The following is a 21,582-nucleotide window of genomic DNA, read 5'->3' as shown; positions in this document are numbered from 1 at the left end:
ATTAGCTCCCCCTTTGATAATATTGCCTGCCATACTCATCTCATCAAAATGTACATGTATTAAACATTCATTGTATATATATATATATTTATATAAAACAATCTAAAGGATTATTAATGGATATAATTTAGGGTTTTTTTTTTCATATAGTCCCTTAATCTATAGATTACCAACCTTAATAAATAAAAGCATTAATGGACATCAATAAAATATTTATTTCGAGGATTAAACAAATAAATTCACGCGCTAGCAATAAAACCATCTGTCTCTTATGTAGTCCACTGTGTGATACAGTTTATCTTTGTGTCCTTGTGGAAGAAGATGAAGTGGAGGGAACGAGTAATCCTGCTTCCAGAAAACAAGCCTGTTTGAATGGGATTTCTCTCCTTCCACCACTGAGTTGGCAATCCCCACCCTGGAATGGATTAGGAACATGTGAATATTTTAAGGCTCGACACAATATTTAAAGATGCTATTCAGTCTCTGATGAGTGGGGCCAACAGTTATGTACAATGTGTGGTCACCGTACCGTATAATCTAGGAGGCCTCCCAAAACTCCAAAAAGTCATCATGTACAGCAGACCAAGTATTGCTTTTTCATTTGTGGCGGGATCCTTATTGGTGAAGGGGAAAAAACCATTTGCATTTATAAAAATCCTTGCAGAAGACACATATCAGCAGCACATTTCTTGCAGGTCCATTTTTCTAAGAAAGCACCTTTTAATTTTGATTTTTTCCTCTTTTTAAACCATCTCTCTAAGGATTAGCCAGGATCCCAATCTCTGTCTGTGGTGGTTAGGTAAATATCAAATATCCAAAGACTTCTAGACACTCCACGTACTTTAATTCACACTCCACAAGATTTATAACCTCCTAACATATACTTTTTATTTTTATTATTAATTTTTGGTTCAACATTGAAATGTAGTTGAGTTTATAGATGATTGGTGCTAAACTTGCCTCTAAAACAAATAGCCACATTGGTTGTATCTAAGGGGTGTGACCCTAGAATATTACAGAATGCTCAGTTCCACTGATTAATTTATAATCCACTGTCAAGTTTCTTTGTCACTTTCACCAACAGAGTAGAGTTCTCCCAGTCTCTTAAAGCGGGGACCCCAGTCACTGAGGTAGTCAAAATTCTGGTCTGAGTCTGAGGTGGTGGACTCCAAGGAGCTGAGGGAGCCAGCCACAGACCCTCGGCCTTCATAGCCATAAATCTGAATGGAGTCATAAGGCGGGGCAGTGGGGTCATTATCTGCCTCATGTAGCCGCACATTTATAAATTCATCGACATCAACCCCATTCGGAACAGGAGCAAGCCCTTGCCTTGGCATAAACTGCAAATCTGGTTTAATATCCTTACGGGGTAAAAATCCATTAATTCCATCTGGGTTTTGTAAAGTCGCAATATCAAAAGCCTCTGTGTCTTCCTCTCCTCCTCCTTCATCATCATAGCGGATGATGTTTTCTCGTACATCTTCATCGTCTTTAATAATTAATGGCTCGTTTTTATGTCGCCGCAGAGTTACAAACAGCACCACGATGACTGTAGGAAAAGTGTGAAATAACAATTAGCTTAACTTGCAGATAATTTCACAAGCACTGCATCGTGTGTGTTAAGAGAGAGTGGCATTGCCTTGATACCATTCACGTGGGAATTAAGTTAAACACCTTTCTGAAGGATGGGGATTGAATTCTGAATGAATATTATTCCAGGTTGCTTCTGTGTACTCAGTGGTGATGAAGCTGGGTTAAAAGAGTAAGTTTGCATCTATCCATGGTGAAAGCTGCGTGTAATACTGTTAAAAGCTCTAGAATAAATGGCAGAAAATAGAAAACAGAACAGATAAAATAACTAACTTGCTGTGGCTCTTGGAAAAGCCATTTAAAGTCCTTTGATTCCATGCCCTTCTTCTATAAAGAAAAGAAGCAGAGTTAATCATATCTAGTATATTTTGTGTCTTATCAGCTCTTCAAGACTCTCTCCAATCAAATAATGTTCATTCACAGATGAAGTGATATATCAAGATGAACGTCAAATTGGCATGGACAATTTGTTGTCTTGTAGGAAACCTGGGGCTCCTCTGTCTCAGAAGGTAAGCCTATGGGTGGGCAAAGGGAAACGGATACATACCTAAACAAGCCAGGTTAGCTAAATTAAACTTCATGGGGTTCATGGGGTAAAATATGGCTAGAAATAATGTTAATCCAGACACTGGGTGAGCAGAACAGATGCAACTGGAAAGATAGTAACTGACATAGTCTTTACTTAAAGACAGGATAAGGTATGACTTTCCTCTTGTGTATCTTCCTACTCTCTAATCTCATTTCTATAATTGGATATTTTTAATAGAAAAGTTACTAAAAAGCTTTCCTTAATTTGCAGTCTTCATTTTAATTTGATGTTGATATCAAGAAAATATCTGAGGAACACAGTATAATTTTGAAAAAAAAATTTTTGTTTGCTTGTTTTCTTTTTATCTCACCAGACTTTGTGTTTGGATGGACTTAGCAACCCAACCTATACATTATTTAGGAAAAAGAGTATTTTCATACAGGGAGCCTCCCACTGCAGTAAATTGGTATATATATCAGATCTGCAGGCCTTTTTATAGAATACATGCTGTTCTAACCACATAAAGGTCCATCCCCACTTCCACCACCATTATACTCTATCTTTTCACTGGTGGTGGGATTGAAAAAGGCACTGAATTGTCCTCCAATTGGACGTTGGCTATCACAGCACTTTTTTCCCTTCACTCCTCCTTAGTGATTTCAAAGCTTGCAGAAATGCAAGAAATTCCTTTTCCCCAAAAGAATGCTGACGCCTGACTGGGGTTCAGGTTTGCTGTCCTAATTTACAGTCATTTATGAACCAGAAAAATGATGACCATTAAGCTATGAAGGAAATACGTACCTAGCAGCAAAATGATGCATGCTAATATGGCAATTAAGGCGCCCATACTGAGTCCAATCGGAAGGACATAAGCTTCAACATTACAAGACTGGACAACACCATCACTGCTGCAGCCACAGACACGGATGGTCAGGGTGCTGGTGCTGCTCAGAGGAGGATTCCCACTATCACTGATTATGATAGGTAAAAGATAGACTTCTTGCTTCTGGCGGTTGAATCCATTATGCTTTGCCAAAATGCTGAGGGAATTATCTGGAAAAAAGGGAAATTACAATAGTTTGCATCATTTCAAAATGGCTGCCCAAACAACACCTAGTTCATAAGTCCTCTGCAAAACTCAAGATAACCCAATTCCACTGGACCACTCAGGTTCTTTCCCCCCTCCCTTCTCCCCACTTCCCCAGTAGGCATGGACCAAAATATCCACACCCTAACAGGTTTAATAAATAGGGCTTCATGATGGACTAATGACATTTTACCATCACTTTATAAATGCAAAAGATTTCTTTTATAAAAATAATTTTCAAGTGTCCTTTCAGAAGACACAAATCAACCCGTATCTCCATACTTAAGTTTAATTTTCTCTCATTTATCCTGACAATGCAAAATTGGCTGGACAGAATTTCACCACATTTGAGAGGCATGTTGAGGAAGCTCTGTATTAAAAGATAGACTATATGACAATATGGCGTACAAAACAATGCACTTTGTTGATTCCCTCAGGTACCTACAAAGAGTCATTCATGCCCTTGCACACTTAAACTAAGATAGAACAAAAGTCCCATTTACTGCCAGTTGGAGGAGATATGCCACATATGTTAAAACTGTAGAGAAGGGCGTCTGGGTGGCTCAGTTGGTTAAGCGACTGCCTTCGGCTCCAGGTCATGATCCTGGAGTCCCGGGATCGAGTCCCACATCGGGCTCCCTGCTCGGCGGGGGGTCTGCTTCTCCCTCTAACCCTACCCCCTCTTGCGCTCTCTCTCATACTCTCTCTCTCTCTCAAATAAAAAAAAAAAACTCTGTAGAGAAGACCTGTAGTGGTTACACAAATAAGAATAAAATGAGAAGTTACAGAAGTAGATGTTATATTTTGCATGTTATTAATTAATATGGAAAGATGTATTGGTTATCTAGAGCAATACTTTAAGACATTTAAGCAATAATGAAGGGTGCATTTCAGTTCAAGGTAAAACTTGTCAGTGAGGAGTGATTGGATGCATGCTAGCCCTATGGTTCTCATGGTTTTACCCCCAAAATAAATTCTTGTGGTCATTCATGCCTAGCTCATGAACTATAGTCATACTGTATATATTAATTATTAATATTTTCTCATTTTGATTAATGAAAGACCTATCTATTCAAAATGGGAACACATATCTTACTGATATTCTAGACAAAAGCAAATAAACATAATATTGGTTAATGTGTGTAATGTTATTTGGGCAAAAGGATTATTTCAGTTAGGATTTTTTTTCACATATTGGCAGGTTTGTAGACCCTAGAACACCTGGCTACCTCATTGTTGCCTATTAAGCAGGGATTCCAAGCTATTGTTGTCCAATTCCTGGTCATCAATGTCCTTCTGGCTTCCAGCACACTCAAATACATGAACAGATATTCCACTCAAGTGACATTAAATAAACATGTTAAATTTTCTTTTTTTTTTTTTTTAAAGATTTTATTTATTTTTCAACACAGAGAGAGAGACAGCGAGAGAGGGAACACAAGCAGGGGGAGTGGGAGAGGGACAAGCAGGCTTCCCGCGGAGCAGGGAGCCCGATGCGGGGCTCGATCCAGGGACTCCAGGATCATGACCCGAGCCGAAAGCAGTCGCTTAACCAACTGAGCCACCCAGGCGCCCAAACATGTTAAATTTTCTGTACCATGTAGTGCTATATTAGAATTTCAAAAAAAAATGATAGTCATTCCCCAAAATAGATGTATAAATTATATTTACTTTTGTTTGAGATATAAGTGGATCTATAATGCCTTGCTAGTAAGCAGAGGAAAACACTTAGATGGTGTTAACATTATTTTTTCTAAATTTCTTCTGGTTTTGCCTCATTATTTAGTAATTTGAAGAGTGAAAAGAGGTCTCTAATAGAGTTACGCAGTGATGTACCAAATGATCCAGTTATCTTTATTTCCATGACCTAGAAGGAAATACCACTATGCTAAAAACAGGAGAACATTATCTCACAACAGATAGAGAATATATAGCCATGTTTTATTTTCAGAAAGTGTGTGACAAGTTTGAGTACAGTTAATTAGTGCAAGGAACATTTGTAGATGATTTCATATACTATAGTTCAAAACAGAAGATGGGAATTGTTCCTCAAGATGCAGTTAATAAAATTACAATGAGGCTTTTGTTTTTTTGTGGTTGACATTATTTATATGGGAAACTATTTTTGCATATTCTCTCTTTAAAACAATCTATAATGATAATTTAGAAACTACAGCAGGAGTATTGCTCATTGCCGAAGAAAGCTGTTCTCTTTAGTACTTAGAAAAGCATTGGTGGGTCCACCACTAAACTCATATTTTTTACTATACCTGGCATGTGCATATGTTGTTACTCTCCTATGTACAGAAAATTATTGACTGAGTAGAGGAAGTCTGAGATATTTTTGCCAAATTTTACCTGCTACATTCAGGCAAGTCAATTCCCTATCTGCCTACTCATTTCCTCCTCCCCCCTCTTTTTTTTTTTTATTATTTTTGATTGGTGTTTATATTTATTATTGACTTACCTGAGTTATTTTATGCCAAATGAAACTGTCATTACCGTATACATTTAAAAAACAAATATCAACATTTTTAACACAGTTCAAATTCCTGTATTTGAAATACCTTTTTTTTCTATGTGTTGCACATCTTCTATAAAGTTGTGGTTGGTTTCTTTAAAACTTTTGTTGCTGTTTAGTTTAATATAGTCAATTTTTTCAATCTCTTTTAGATTAGCGTTTCTAACCTTATTTTTAAAATTGTGAATTGCATAAAATATTTTTATAATGTTATCTTTCACATTTAGGTGATTGTAAGGAATTGGGTTTTTTCTGTCCTGGTAATTTTCTTAAGGTTTATTATTGAGGAACTTACCCCTTACCCACTGCTCTTAAACACTCAGTGTCTCACAAGTCAAATTTCTGTGAATCCTCATCATTTAGGGGCCCTCTATTATGTTTCAAAGCTTTTTTTTTATAATCCTCCATCAATACCAAGCTTTTTTATGTATGGAAACTTTATAATAAAACGACGTTTATTAGGTTATTTTCCCCATCATGCACTTCTGTATCTTGGCTATTCTTGTTCATTTGCTAATTTCTGAGAAATAGAGAATAGAGATTATCAAGTTCTATGGCAATCCCTCTAAAAACTTGAGTAGAAATTATATTAAAATGTAAGTGAATTTTGAAATTAAACAATGCTTTCTTTAATAACCATTGGGTCAAAGAAGAGGTCAAAAGGGAAATTAGGAAATATTGTGAGACAATGCCAATGAAAATACAGCAAATCAAAATGCAAGGGATGCAGCTAAAGCAACGCTTAGAGGGAAATTTACAGTTTTAAATGCCTATATTAATGTTTTTCCTAATGTACTATACTAACTAGACTCTCTAACACAATTCTGAGCATAAGAAATTATGGCAACCACCTGTACCTTGTTCTCGATACTAAAAAAGGAAACAGCTTTTGACTCTCAAGATGACTGATGGTGTTTATTGGAAGGCACTTTTTGTTATCATCTGTTTACTTGCACTCTTTTTTTCTCCTTGATTTCTTTCTTTTTCTTTTTTTTTCTTTCCAATGATGAGAAGGGAAAAGGCAGTCATATAAAGGACAGTTGTTCAATACCTCTAAACCTGGATTCAATTACATTATGGTATTATTTAAAAATCTTTTCAGTCCTTCATATTTTCATGCGTTTCCAGTTTCTGTCATCTTGCCTCTGCATTGCAACCTATTCTATCCTCGTGGCTTCTGCTCCTGATTTTTGCCCTTACTGCATTTACTTTTTCCTTTTGAACAACAGAAGAGCATATCCTGATAATGATTTACTGGAGAAAAAACATTTTCTAAAACCAGAAAATTTGAGGAAAAAAAGAGTGATCCCTGAAAGCCCATAGACATGTATGTCATGATTTTTTTAATTTAAATTTCTTGAAATTGAGTATGTATAAACAGGATTGAGAAATGGAAGACGGTGTTTTATCAAGATCTATTTAAGAAGAGGGTGGAACAAAAGCATTTGGCATTCTGGAGGGAGGGCCAATGTCCAGGCGGAGAGCCATGTCCAGTTGTTGCCCATCTCATGTATTGTTGCCGCATTGAGATGATCGGGTATCTTAACCTTATCACCTGGTTGTTGGATATTCTCAGTAGGTGAAATAGTCAAATATCAGTACTCCCTATATTTCCTCCAGTTAGGGATTTTCCCATTTTCTCATCCTCCTGGAATGTTTTGCTTATCAGCTTTATACCAAGGAAGATGAAGGCCTGTGTGTCCAGAATCTTGCTTCATACTCCAAACCCATTTATTTCTGCTTATGACTGACTGTTGAGGAAAAGATCTTGGTGGGGAGGGAAAGTGGACCAGCAGCACCAAGCATACTTCAAATGACAGTATTCCCAAAACAGTGGTATCATTGTCCTTACTCCTTGGCTGAGTAATACAAGGTCTACACCAAATAAATAGTAAAGTAGGGACCAGATAAATAGTAGATGTATAGGCTTGCTTTATTTCAGACAGTGTTTTACCTTATACCATTATGTATGAAATTCCCTTCAGATTCTAATAACAGATTCATTATAAATCAATATATTCACTTATATGTTTAGTTGTTGCCATTTTTTCCCTCCAGATTTACTTGTTAGAGCTTTACTGGAAGTAGTTAGAGGCTGTATCAAAAACAGCCATCTTAAAATTAAAGTCTTAGAATTTTTATGCAATGGTTTTGACCTTGTAGAGAAAATAGATAATACTCAGTAAAATGTGTGTATTATCTCACTAGAATCTAACCCCCTTGAGGGAGACTAGCCTTAGTCCAGGCTCTATTCCCAGCCTTCAGCACAGGACTTGACACTGAGCGAAGATCCTCATAACAACACTGGTCAGGTTATTTTATCCACTTTTATTTGGAATGTTTCAGTTTTAAGGAAGTGATCAAATCACTATACATTAGAAGCTTGCTAAGTCCATTTAGAATTTCTGTTACAAATTATTTTTCTTCCCATGTGACTTGCACGGTCTAGCCTCTGTCTCATTCTCCTGCTTCATGTCCTAGCAATCCGCTATGTTCTAGCCATCCTAGCCTTTTATGAGTTAAGGATCTTCACTCCTCAGCACTTTTGTAATTGCTCTTTCTTCTGCCTGATAATCTCTCTGCCGTCCCTTAGCTCTAATTTGAATAAATATTTATGCATTCTTTATGTCTGTGCTTAAATGCCTTTTTTTTTTTCTTTTTGTGGATAATTTCCTTTACTAACTGTTCCCAACTTTCCCAGATAGATTTGTTATGCAATCTTATAAAAAAAAAAAAAACAACTTTATATTTTCATCAAATCATTTATTACAAAGAAATAGTATACTAATAGGAATGTGATAGGCCCTGGGGATGCAGAAATAAACTGAGGAACTTAAGGATAACAAATAACCAATTTAAGATGCATAATGAGTACTCAGCAAATATTTAAGTGAGTGAAAGACTAGGTAATCATTAGCCAAAATTTGTGGGTCCCGTATTTATTTCCTTTCATGTTATTTTGTCTTAGGGAATTATGGAATTATATATGATTCAGAATAAGTCCATGAGAAGGTTTGATTTTAGGCTGCTGGAGAGGATATATAGCCTGAGTCTATGTGGACATTTAAGAGAAATACTCATGGTTTCTAAGATTTAATCTGGGCATACCTCTTATCGTGTAACATGAGCAATAAACTAAGAATGCTTAGATTCAAACAGAGAAGACTGAGGGAAAGAATATCTGAAGTACCATCTCAGATATCTAAAATACATGAACTACCATCATGTTAAAGAAGTGCACACCAGGGCGCCTGGGTGGCTCAGTAGGTTAAGCAACTGCCTTCGGCTCAGGTCATGATCCTGGAGTCCCGGGATCGAGTCCCACATTGGGCTCCCTGCTCAGCGGGGAGTCTGCTTCTCCCTCTGACCCTCCCCCCTCTCATGCTGTCTCTATCTCATTCTCTCTCTCAAATAAATAAATAAAAAATCTTTAAAAAAAAAAAAAAAGAAGTGCACACCAGAATTCCCTTTTACTGAGCTGAAATTGGATGACTTAGTCTTATATTCAGAGGGAGGTGCATAGTCTGAATTAGTATCTCCTATAGTTAGTTTAGGAGGAATGTCTTCTTTGATTGTTAATATTCAGTCTTTGAATCATTTGGAGTTGGCAATCAAAAGACCTTCCTTCATAGAACATTGATACCCTTATAAGAAAAGTTTCCTTTTGTAAATAAACTAAGTATTGTTATAGACTGAATATTTGTGCTCCTGTCCCTCCTGCAATTGATATGTTGAATCCCTAACTCCCAGTGTGGCTATATCTGGAGATAGATCCTGTAAGGAAGTAATTAGGGTTAAATGAGGTCATAGGGTAGGGCCTTGAATTAGTGCCCTTATTAGAAGAGACACAAGAGAGCTTCTCTTTCTCCACCTGTGGGTTCACGAAGAGGAGGTCATGTGAGCACACAGCAAGATGGTGGCCCCCTACAAGCAGTCAGGAGAAGAGGCTTCAGAATGAAACATACCTCGATCTTAGACTCCCCAAACCCCAGAACTGTGAGAAATAAATGTCTGTTGTTTAAGCCACCAGTTTGCAGTATTTGTTATAGCAGCCTGAGCAGACTAAAATAGTATTGTAGTCCCTAATTAATTCTGTATGCATACTCCATGAAAAACACAAAGTCTATCTACAGAGATAGACTGTCTACCTGGATAATACTTTAACATTATTTGTGTAATTTTCCCACAGTCATAACTAATATCTTTCCTTCCATTTATTTTCTCTGTATTTTTAGTAGAAAAAGAAAGGTCATTATTCTTGTTATTATTTAAATATCCCATGTTCTTTCCACATTGTCCTTTTTCTTCCCTCCAGATAAAATAAAGCAGGCAAATTAAATGCTCTATTGTTTTTACTGTAGTTCATCTGTTATTGTTACCCTGATGCAGAAATCTTACTTTGCCTAGCTCCCATTTATTAGAAATCATGGAGCTATGGCTTTTGTTTATCCTTTTACATGCAAGCAAAAGCAACAAGGAGCCGGAGTTAATGAAGGCATTAACCAGACAAATATTTATGACCAAAGGAATAGATGAAGAGAAGATCAGTAGATATTTTGTCTTTCTGAGAAATGTTTCCTGGCATTTGACTTGCAAATTTATTTCAAATTTTCTTGGTTAAGTAAAATGGAATGAAAATGGCAAGAAGGTCAAAACGAAGGGGAACAGGCACTCTGTTGAGTAGGTATGGACAAGAGATTTAATTAAGTTCTTATCATTGTGTTGTATCTGCTGTTTATTTCTAAAAACCTAGCAAAGCAATAAAGATACCATATCTATGGGCTTTCAGCAAATTAGATATAGATATATGTGTCTATAATACCTAATATCTAGGAATATGGAGTGAAGATCATACCATCTATATTTCATGTATACATTTTTACTCTAAACACTAAGTCTTGTTGGAAACAATCAGGCTTCAATGAATTAATAAAAACTAAGACTCTTTGAAGCCAGTCTCCTCCAGTACCATTATAACTTCCTACATAATTCATTGAAAGTGTACCAACATACTAAATCTGCAACAAGCAACTGGATCTTCTGAGCCACCTAATTAGATCATTTGTTACTTTTTTCTTTTTTTTTCCCTCATTAGATTGTCCACAATACCACGCGATGTCCATAATATCAGTGTTTATCAAGTGTTAATCATTATCAAATTTCCTAATATTTAATAATAAAGTATATCTAGCCATAAAATACCAACCAAGATTTACTTTGCAAATCATTGTGAATTCTTTTGGAAGTTCCTAGACTAACACCAAACAATGTTTAGTCAACAGTTTGCAAGTACACATAGAATGAATTAACACTTTTTTAACAGAAAAACTTACTCTGCTATAACCATGCAGTACTACAGTTCTATAAATATTTACATGGTTTCCATTTTGCAAAGGAAATATACAGAGGCTGGTCTATGCTTAGGACTCATCAAGTAGCCTGCAAAATTTAAGCATCTTCTAAAATTCTTTAGGAAGCTACATGAACTATTTTTTAATTGTTATTATAAGAGGAAAATTTTTTTTAGATTATATGAAGATGGTGTTGAGTATAGTGGTCTGAATGGTGACCTCCAAAAAGACAGATCCAAGTCCTTTTTCTTTTTGAAATCTGTGAATGTTACCTTACTTGGAAAAGAGTCTTTGCAGACGTAATTAAATGAAGTATCTTGAGACAAGGATTTCATCTGGGATGACCTGCTGGGCACTAAGTTCAAAACATGTGTCCTTATAAGAGTGAAGCAGAGGTAGATTTGACATAGAGTAAAGGAAGATGGAATGTGACCAGAGAGGCAGACATTGGTATGATGTAACCACAAGCAATAGAATGTATACAGCCAACAAAGAAGCTGGAAGACCCAAAGAAGGAATTCTCTAGAGTCTCTGGAGGGAGTAGGGCCTTGTCAGCACATTGATTTTGGATTTCTGGCCTCCAGAACTATGAGAATATATCTCTGGTTGTTTTAAGTCCCCAGTTTGTGGTAATTTGTTACGGCAGCCCTAATAAACTAATATAATTAGTAAATCTGATTTACGGAGGCAGGGAAGGACATACTTATTCCCATTTTACATATGAGGAACAGGGTTTTTGAAAGATAAAGTGACTTGCTCAAGGTTTCTCAGCTGGCAGATAAGAATTACAATCAAATCTAAGGCATATTGTATACTCTGTCATCTTCACAAAAGTCACCTTGGAAAACAAGGGAAATGAGCTCTAAGAAGGTGATATTAAAGCTCAAGGATAAGATAAAAAAGAGAAAGTGTGTGGAGAGAGGTTTTTCCATTCCATGACACCTTTATCAGAGACAAGGAAAAACTAAATGGTCGATGCCACTGGCAGATGAGAATTTAGTATTTTAGAAGGATCAAAAGGTATTCAATACAATACTCTAGAGATGTAAATCCCATATCCTGAGAGTCCACCTACCATAGCGCAGCACAGCATAGCATAGCATAATATGACCATGAATTAATTATTAAAAAGTGATTATTTTTGGTGCCAGAGAGAAACATAAGTATTACAGGGTCCAAATTCCATGATAGATACAATCACACTGCCCAAGGTCTTCTGAGTTTGATTATTTTTTCCCTGTACTCAATTTGCGTACTTGCTCTTACACAAAATGCTCCATGAAATTTACACAGATCACTTAATGCTTAGATGAAAATTAGATTTATCTTACTCCAGGCACTGGGGAATGATGGATGAAGACTATAATGACTTTCATTTTATTTCAGGAATACCTGCATTAACTAACGCTCAAAAGTGAAAACTATACCGAGAGTCAGTTTCTGTTTTGTTTGAACGGAAATTGTAAAGCTTTTATAAATATCAGTAGATGGGGGAAAGAATGTTTTTCTCTATTTGGATTTATGCAGAAGTGAAAAAAACTTTTTGAGTGTGCAAGCTATTTAGGTAAGAAAAACAAACCCAAACAAAGAAATGCTAAGGCCCTTAGTGGAATTTCTTTTGAAAATTCCAGAAAACAGGGGCGCCTGGGTGGCTGTCGTTAAGCGTCTGCCTTCGGCTCAGGTCATGATCCCAGGGTCCTGGGATTGAGCCCCACATTGGGCTCCCTGCTCAGCGGGAAGCCTGCTTCTCCCTCTCCCACTCCCCCTGCTTATGTTCCCTCTCTCGCTGTTTCTCTCTCTGTCAAATAAATAAATAAAATCTTAAAGAAAAAAAAAAGAAAAGAAAATTCCAGAGAACAACCTCAGAGTGGTTACAGAACCAGACATCGGAAAGCTAGCATTGTCAAGAGAGTGAGTTTTCCATTGTGTCTCTATTGATTGAGTAGATATCTCTAAATATTTAAGAAACTGGGAGTTAGGGATTAATTGATTTTGCACTAGAGCTGATTAATTCATTTTGCACCAGAGCTGATAAATTTGTGCTCATTAACATACTTGATATATACAGTAGTTAGACCAGAGAATAAGGCGGTTTTAGAATAACAGTTTAAGTGAGGTATACATTGCATGTAAGATATTGAAATCATTTAATACAGTGAATGGAGAGCTAAGGATATGAAAGAAAGGAATTACCAAAAGTAGTTTCTCTCGTTAACTTCCTTTGATTTGAAGGAGATCAAATACCCTGCAAATCATCACTTTGTTAGACACCATCATCTCCCCGAATGTTTTGAATTTGCACATAAGAAAATAAAACATAAAGTGAAAGCCACCAAAAATGGTACAAATCCATGTTCCCTTGACAGCATCCATGTCTCCATCTTATTTCAAATCTACACTGATTCATTCAGTGAATTCTGCCCTCACTTACTCCGTGCCTATTGTCTCAAGATATCACTGTCAGAAGAAAGTCTTCCTTGGCACACATTCCCCCCAGCATGCTGCAATATAGTCAAATATGATGGTTTTCTGTCTTACCAACAGAACAATCCTTGGATGTGGAGGTATTTATATTCTTTAGCTAATGCACCTTTTGTTCATCACGTTAGACATTATATAGAAGGCTCCGTGGCAAGATGGTATGAGCAAATAGGTAGGTGGCTAAGTTAAGTGAGGATGTGATTACTGATCTCAAGGAACTTCTGAAGCAGAAGGGAAGAGAAAAATAGCATATAACTAGCCAAAATATCGGTCAGCTGGTGGTCCATTCTCTGTGATCCCTGTCCTTCCATACCCTGTGGTCCACTATGCCATCTGTACCTTGACTTATCCTTCCACCATCACAGATAGAGATGTGAGGAAGCCTTAAGGAAGGAACCACCTGTGCCTGGGTTTATAGACAGAGCTGGTTTGTGAAAGGTGGAAATACAGAGAATGGCATTCCATCTTTTCCTCCTCCCTATTTCTGTTCAGTAGCATTCTGCCCTCAGCCTTTTCATCTAACCTCTGTTGAAAGGAAAACCACAGGCTCAAAATGGAGTCACTATGTTAAAATCCCACGTCAGCAAACCAAGACTTGATACCTAAGCAAACTGCAGTTTCAACTGCCCCCTCCCTCTGCTCCACCACCAACAAGGAATGCGACTTTAACCAACCAACCAGGAGTTTTATGGTCAGCACCAGGGGGAGGTAGTCCATTTTTAGAATCCTTCTGTTCCCTTAGAATGCCTAGCAGTGCATTCTCTGTTTATAATTCTCTTTTTTGTGGTCCTTCTGTGACTTTAAAAAAACTTTCTTTCCTGGAATTTCAGTGGAGTTCCTTTCTATTTGCTAGATGGAATGCTGCCTGATTCATGTCATTGAATAAAGCCAGTTGGATCTTCATATTTCCTTAGTTGAATTTTTGTTATTTAACACTTCTTTATGAACTGTTAGAATTTGATTCACTTATCTGATTTCAAATGCCAGACAATATTTCTAAAAGTTTACCCTATGTCTCTTGTAGTTACCTATTTGGCATATGCCCCTGGATGGTCAGTAGCACAAATTCATTCTTTCAATAATGGAACTAGTAATATTTAATCCATATTCTTCCCCATTTCCAAAAATCCCTTTCTTGGTTCCATTCCTTGCACCATCTTTATGGCTGTATGATTATATACATCTCCAATAACCTCACTTCTTTCTTTTCCATGTAGGAAAAGTTCTGGCCATCCTTCAGTAACTAGCTGAAAATTTACTACTTCATTTATGAAAGAGACAGTAGAAAAGCCTCCTGATTCAGAGGTGTAATGGAGATTGAATTATAAAGAAATTACAATTAAAAGTATAAAGTAAATACAATAGTTTTAATTGGTCTGTTGAATAAGTACGTGATAGACATCAGTGAAGGTGAGTCACTTTTTAACAAGAGACTCAAAATATGAGCAGAACCTTGTGAAGTCCAAAATCTATCTAATCCTTCAAAAATAGAATGCAATGAGATAAACATAGTCACTAGTCTTTTATTTAAAAATAAGGTATCTATTATCTACCAGGCTCTGATATATCTGGTCCATCTTGACATTACAGATTTTAAGCCAGTTTAATTATCAACTTGTATCTGAGCAAAAATTCACACAAACAGAAGCCAACTCTAAAATTCAGGCAGTAATTCAGATACAGATATCTGAGTGCACTAAAAATGCCGGTTCTTGGACTTTACCCTAAATCAACTGAATAAGAATATCTGGGGATAGGCCCTGGACATCTGCATTTCAAATAAAGTTTGTTTGCATAAAAATCTGGGATGCCTGAAAGCCATTCTACTCTATTCCATTTCTTCCTTTAGGTGTTTGCAGTGGTTAATGGCTTGGCCCAAACCCTTAGAGGCTCCACCGGGGAAGCTATTATGCTCTGGGTTCTGTAATCCAGCAGGGGTAGCAGCTGATAGCAATTTTCCTGCATAATTCCTTCTTTTCTGGCTTAGTGGTAAAATAGCTACTAAAGAAGGAAGGAAAGATGCAAGAAAATGTGGCATCCTACAGCGAGCTTAAGTCCAGTGTTTGTCCTTGAATCATTTAAAAAATTTAATATGTTATATTAAAACAGCTTGGCTAAACATATATCTTTGGGCAGAAGTCTTAATATACAGTGAAGGCAAGAGGATGGAAGGCAGTTATGTAGATAAAATTATCATTCAAGCAGTGGTCACATTATCGTTCCTCCCAGGTTGCTGAGAATGGCACGTGCTTTTGAATCTTAAAATCCACATTCTTTATAGTATTAGAAATAGTACTGTTTTGATCATACAAAAATGACTTTACATTAAAGGTCAAGCTGATTTGCTTTTCCTCAAATTCACCCACATATTAACAGGTTAAAATACAGATGGAGAGAGCAGAAATAAAATGATCGAAGAAGAAGATACCTGTGTAGGTCACCCTTATGATTGAAACAGAAATCACATCAAACTCATTCAAACTCTTTTTATTGAAAATGTAATCTGATAAAATTCCCTATTGTTACACACTATAGAGAAATCTGAATACATTTTGAAGTCATGCATGATTTCATTTTAATACTTTCTTTTAAAATAAAAGGGATTTTTTTGATGAGTCTTTTAAAATATTCTCAAGATGATATTTGATTTTCCAAGCTTGCCATCCCCCGTTGACAATGGATGTGTAGTATTTTCTGGTACTGGGCAGTGATATAAAGATCCCTACCATCAAATACTCCACATTTTGGAACTATAAGAGGTGTGCTTCACAAGTACAAGTTTAGGGGGATTTATTCCATTTTCAACATTCTAATTCCTGAATAACTTATCTTAGGTATAATTTCTTTAGGATGTATTATTTCATTTTTTTTTAAAGATTTTATTTATTTATTTGAGAGAGAGAGAATTAGAGAGCACACATGAGAGGGGGGAGGGTCAGAGGGAGAAGCAGGCTCCCTGCCGAGCAGGGAGCCCGATGCAGGACTCGATCCAGGGACTCCAGGATCATGACCTGAGCCGAAGGCAGCCGCTTAACCAACTGAGCCACCCAGGCGCCCTAGGATGTATTATTTCAGAATCCTTCTGAATATCATATTAGATAATATTCAGGCTCTGGAATCATTCCTAATTGTGTTTGCATCCCAGTTTCGTTACTTACCCGGTTGCGTTTTAAAATAATTTCCCCAAGGTCATAGCAAATACTCTTATTGTACCCAAAGTACTAATTAAGGAACTGAAGGTCAGAAGGTCTTTGAGGAACAAATGTGTTTTTCCATCTACAGCATATTTTCAGGGTATGTCTTGTGTAAAGTATTAATAAAACCTAAAATAATAGTGGTTTTTATTAATATATGTAAGGCTATCAGTTACCTTAACTTTGAAAGGAAGCTAAGATCTGTAATCTTTTAAGAATATTTGGATTTCAGGGCGCCTGGGTGGCTCAGTTGGTTAAGCGACTACCTTCAGCTCAGGTCATGATCCCAGGGTCCTGGGATCGAGTCCCGCATCGGGCTCCCTGCTTTGCGGGGAGCCTGCTTCTCCCTCTCCCACTCCCCCTGCTTGTGTTCCCTCTCTCGCTGTGTCTCTCTCTGTCAAATAAATAAATAAAATCTTTAAAAAAAAAAAAAAGAATATTTGGATTTCATACTTTTGTACTTTACAGAGAATTTCTACTTGAAAGCTTCAAAGTTGGAATATGAAGTAAAATATAAAGAATTGAGGAAATACATGTTAAGGAATAAGGCTGTTCAGGATGCACACTGAGGAAGAGTTTCCAGAATGGAATATGATGAGGTTCTTATAGAATCCAGATGCAGTGTCAGTTTGCAATATCAGGTTTCCAAGGAAAACTTCCACTTAATTAGTATAAAAAAATCAGTCATTAGTTTTAATAATCCAGATTTTGATTTAAAAACTGTATCTTAATCACAGGCAGGCCCAGTGAACTCACAGTTTCCTATATTATCTAAGAAAAAGCCAAGAACCACTAGAAAATTGCTACAATTCTGAGCCAGGTTCAGAAAATCCACTGATGACAGTTCCTAAAGAGAAAACTGTCCAATGAAAGTTTACATCTTACTTTGCCAGTGTCTAGTGCATACAGTAGGTGTTGTTAAATTGCATGGTTTTTCTATTTTATCTTTAAGCCTTTTCAGCACAAGATCATTGGTATCATTTGAAAGATTTCTTTTTTTGTCTTGAGGACTCTTCCTTCCTTCCTTCCTTACAGTATTTTCACATGTATGTGTCTCTCCTGACTGGGAACACAAATATTCCAACAATTAAGGGGAAAATTTGAGAATTCTCTAGGAAGCTTTGTCCATGTCATTTTAGGATGCGTTTTATCCATCAGTACAGAGCTCACTTCTTTAAAATGGTCTGGTTTATGCCAGTTCTTCTTTCTCCAACTGAATCAAGATTGTTCTAGGAAGAATATACAACATCTCCCCCCACCATTTCCAGATAGAATGATATTTGTATTATATATTTCTTTGATGGTGCTAGCCTTGCCTTACTATTTTTGTTCTTGTTGTTACTGTTACAAGATAACAATTATGACAAGTATGCATCATTCATACACAACTTTTACTCTTTCTTTCCTAGGAATATTAACCCAACTGGATTATTATCCTCGGAAGCAATTTGGAGCATATTCTACAACATTGTTGGTGAGTTTTAATGATGAGACATCTCATTTTCATATTTAAAAAGTACTATTCAATGTAATTTGAAAGTTCTCAAGTCGAGAAAAACCCAAGGAGAGAATAATGGTCTCATTGCGTTGAAGACACATAGATGGCTGTATGGATTTGTAGGAGTAAGTACCAGAGAGGAGGAATGTGTGCAAAGAGAAAGATTGAGGAAAGTGATAAAAAAGGGAAAAAATTGAAAAAAATTATATTGTTAAAATTCTTAATATAAGAAAGCTTTGTTAATAGTAGCTATATTAATATAATAAGAAAAGTTGAATGCATATTAGTATAAAAGAAAATTTTAGAACAATGAAAATTATCAGTGATAAAGAGGGCTAATTCATAATTATGAACAGGTTAATTCAAAAAGAAGGTTTAATATGTGATGATCAACTATACTTAAAAAATACATAAAACAAAAAATGACAGAATTGAAAGTAGCAATAGACCAATCCCATAATACTTCGAGATTTCAACACTCCTTTCTTAGTAATTGATAGAACATTAGGAAGAAAACAGTAAGGTCACAGAATACCTGAACCTGATAATTGTATATAATTTGCCATTTATGGAAAATTCCACTCAACAACAGGAAAAAGCATATATGTTTTTTTTCAAATGTATAGGAACTATTCACCAAGATAGTCTAGATTCTGGGCCATAAAAGGTTCCAATGCAAAAAAAAAAAAAAAAAATTGAAATAAACAAGTTATGTTCCCTGATATGAAATAATTAAATTAGAACACAATAACAAAAATATATGCAGAACATCACCAAAAATCTGGAAATAAAGCTCCATGCTTCTAAATAATCATGAATCAAAGAAGAAATCACAAGGGACATTAGAAAATATATTTGGCACCAAATGAGAATGTAAACACAACCCATTAAAATCTGTGGGATGGAGCTAAAGAAATACCTAAGAAAAATTTAAAGTGTTAAATTGCTTATATTAGACATAAAGAAAGTCTTAAAATCAGTAACCTAACTTCCACCTGAAGAAACTAGAAAAAGAAGAGCAAATTAAGTCCAAATATATAAATGAAAGAGTTTAACAAAAGTATGAGTATCAATGAAAGAGTAAATAAACAAAAAATATAAATAAAATGCAATATTGTTTACTTGTAAATATCAATAAAACCTATAGGGGTGCCGGGGTGGCTCAGTCATTCAAGCATCCAACTATTTCAGCTCAGGTCATGATCTCAGGGTCCTAGAATCAAGTCTGGCATAGGGCTCCCTGCTCAGTGGGGAATCAGCTTGTCCCTCTCCCTCTGCCCTTTCTCCTTCTCCCATGTATACTTGCTCTTGCTCTCTCTCTCGCGCACGCACGCGTGCTCTCATAAATAAATAAATAAATAAATCTGTCTTAAACAATAACTTATAAAACTTTGCCTAGACTTAATAGATGAATTTGACAAGTAAAAGAAAACACAAATTATAAATTTGATGTGTGAAGTAGGGCAGTGATATAAACAATTTCATAACAATGGATTCCATAAATGAGATGAATTGTACAAGTTTCTTGACATTCAAAAAGTGCCAAAACCATTCAAGGATGGAAGAGAAATTTTGAATAGCCTTATATCAATTAAAGAAACTATCCTAATAATTAAAAAGCTTACCGTAAAGTAAACCACAATCCCAGATGGCTTCACTATTGAGTTTTACCACACACTATGGGACAATATTATACCAAGTCTACACAAAATCTTCTATAATATAGAAAAGGAGAAAATATTTCCCAATTTATTTTATGAGGCCAGCATTACTCTGATACCTAAACCAGGCAAAATTATTGCAAACACACACAGAGACACATCACAGATCAATATCCCCCATCTTATGAAGTTAAATGTCTCACAACCAGCTTTTCTGAGGTAAGGAAAAAGACACTGATTTCTAGCTTTTGCCAATTTTTGTGATGTAGGTATTTCAACTATGGTTGATTTCAAGCAAACAGCCCAGTATCACCCAGCTCCCCAAATTCCTGAAATCTTAGAAATCCAGTCTCCTGGGGCACTTCCAAAGAGGAGCAGCAGAGCGCCAGATATCTTTTGTTTACCTACATGGGAAAATTCTTAAGAAAATTTCAGCAATTTGGGCGCCTGGGTGGCTCAGTTGGTTAAGCGACTGCCTTCGGCTCAGGTCATGATCCTGGAGTCCCGGGATCGAGTCCCACATCGGGCTCCCTGCTCGGCAGGGAGTCTGCTTCTCCCTCTGACCCTCCTCCCTCTCATGCTCTCTGTCTCTCTCTCTGTCTCAAATAAATAAATAAATAAAATCTTTAAAAAAAAAAAAAGAAAATTTCAGCAATTTGAATCCAGCAATATGTAAAAATGATAATGACACTGCCCAGTGGTGCTACTCCCAAGAATACAGTTTTGTTTTTCTTTTAACTCTGAAAATTAGTTGCCAGATTGATAAAGGAGAAAAATCACATGATCGTTTCAGTAGATGAATTTGACAAAAGCTAACACTCATTCATGATAAAAATTATCAGCAAACGGTGAGTAGGAGATTTTCCTCAACCTAGTGAAGGTTATCCATAAAACCTTACAGTTAACGTCATAGTAATGTTGAAAAATATGCGTAGTTTTTCCCAACGTTAGCAACACGCAAGATTGTACTCTTGTTTTCAACATTCTGCTAACAGAAAAATTAAGGGAAGAAAAAGAAATAAAAGACATACAGATTATAAGAGAAGACATAAAGTTGTTTTATTCACTAACAACATAATACTGAACATAAACAGTGCTAATTAATATGTAGGATATTCTCATGGTTCCACAAAGTGCCTTCATTTTCTGGTGCCACATGTATGCAAGGGATTGCCTATAAAGAGAGATGAGGGTACTCTGTGGGGTGATGATAATATGATAGTGATATGGGTGTGTGCATTTGTCAAAGTTTTTGGCCTCTGCCCTTAAAAAGAGTGTTTATTGTAGGTCAGTTAACCTCAATAAAGACTTCAACAATTTCCCAATTCATTTACAACATCTGCCTCTCCTACACTTCATTTTGCTTCAGGAGTGGGAAGATAGCCTTCCCAAAGCAGGATATTTAGTTGTCCTCCCTCTCTATCCCTCTAATTCCTTTTTCAGTCAGGTGTCTCCTACGCCTGCTTCTGACTATTCCATGATCTGCCCAGGGGACACGTGGATCAAGGAAAAGGGTATAATCTTGCATGGCTGATACAGCTATAATCTGTCACTGGTGCCTTGTGAGAGCAGGCTGTAAAGTGTGGTATTTTTGCTTATTGGGATTTTTCTTTTCTTTTTTTTTTTTTAAAGATTTTATTTATTTATCTGAGAGAGAGAGAATGAGAGAC

General features: G+C 36.3%; 1 protein-coding gene across 1 annotated transcript in view; it reads right to left on the bottom strand.

Annotated features, from left to right (window-relative positions):
• Nucleotides 1–745: 745 nt before the first annotated feature.
• Nucleotides 746–21,582, bottom strand: part of CDH8 (cadherin 8) — a 342,701-nt gene continuing 321,864 nt past the window's right edge. Inside the window, exons 10-11 of the mRNA XM_035025064.1 lie at nt 2,921–3,172; nt 746–1,549 (exon numbers count right to left, since the gene is read on the bottom strand). Of these exons, the coding sequence (XP_034880955.1) occupies nt 1,056–1,549; nt 2,921–3,172 (746 nt within the window). The 3' untranslated portion in view covers nt 746–1,055. The remainder of the gene's footprint in view (nt 1,550–2,920; nt 3,173–21,582) is intronic.

This window comes from Mirounga leonina, unplaced genomic scaffold, assembly GCF_011800145.1.
Source record: "Mirounga leonina isolate KUSES-001 unplaced genomic scaffold, KU_Mleo_1.0 Mir_180, whole genome shotgun sequence".
NCBI classification, from domain to species: domain Eukaryota; kingdom Metazoa; phylum Chordata; class Mammalia; order Carnivora; family Phocidae; genus Mirounga; species Mirounga leonina.
The sequence above is the reverse complement of the archived record's forward strand: the minus strand, read 5'-3'. Positions and strand labels throughout refer to the sequence as shown.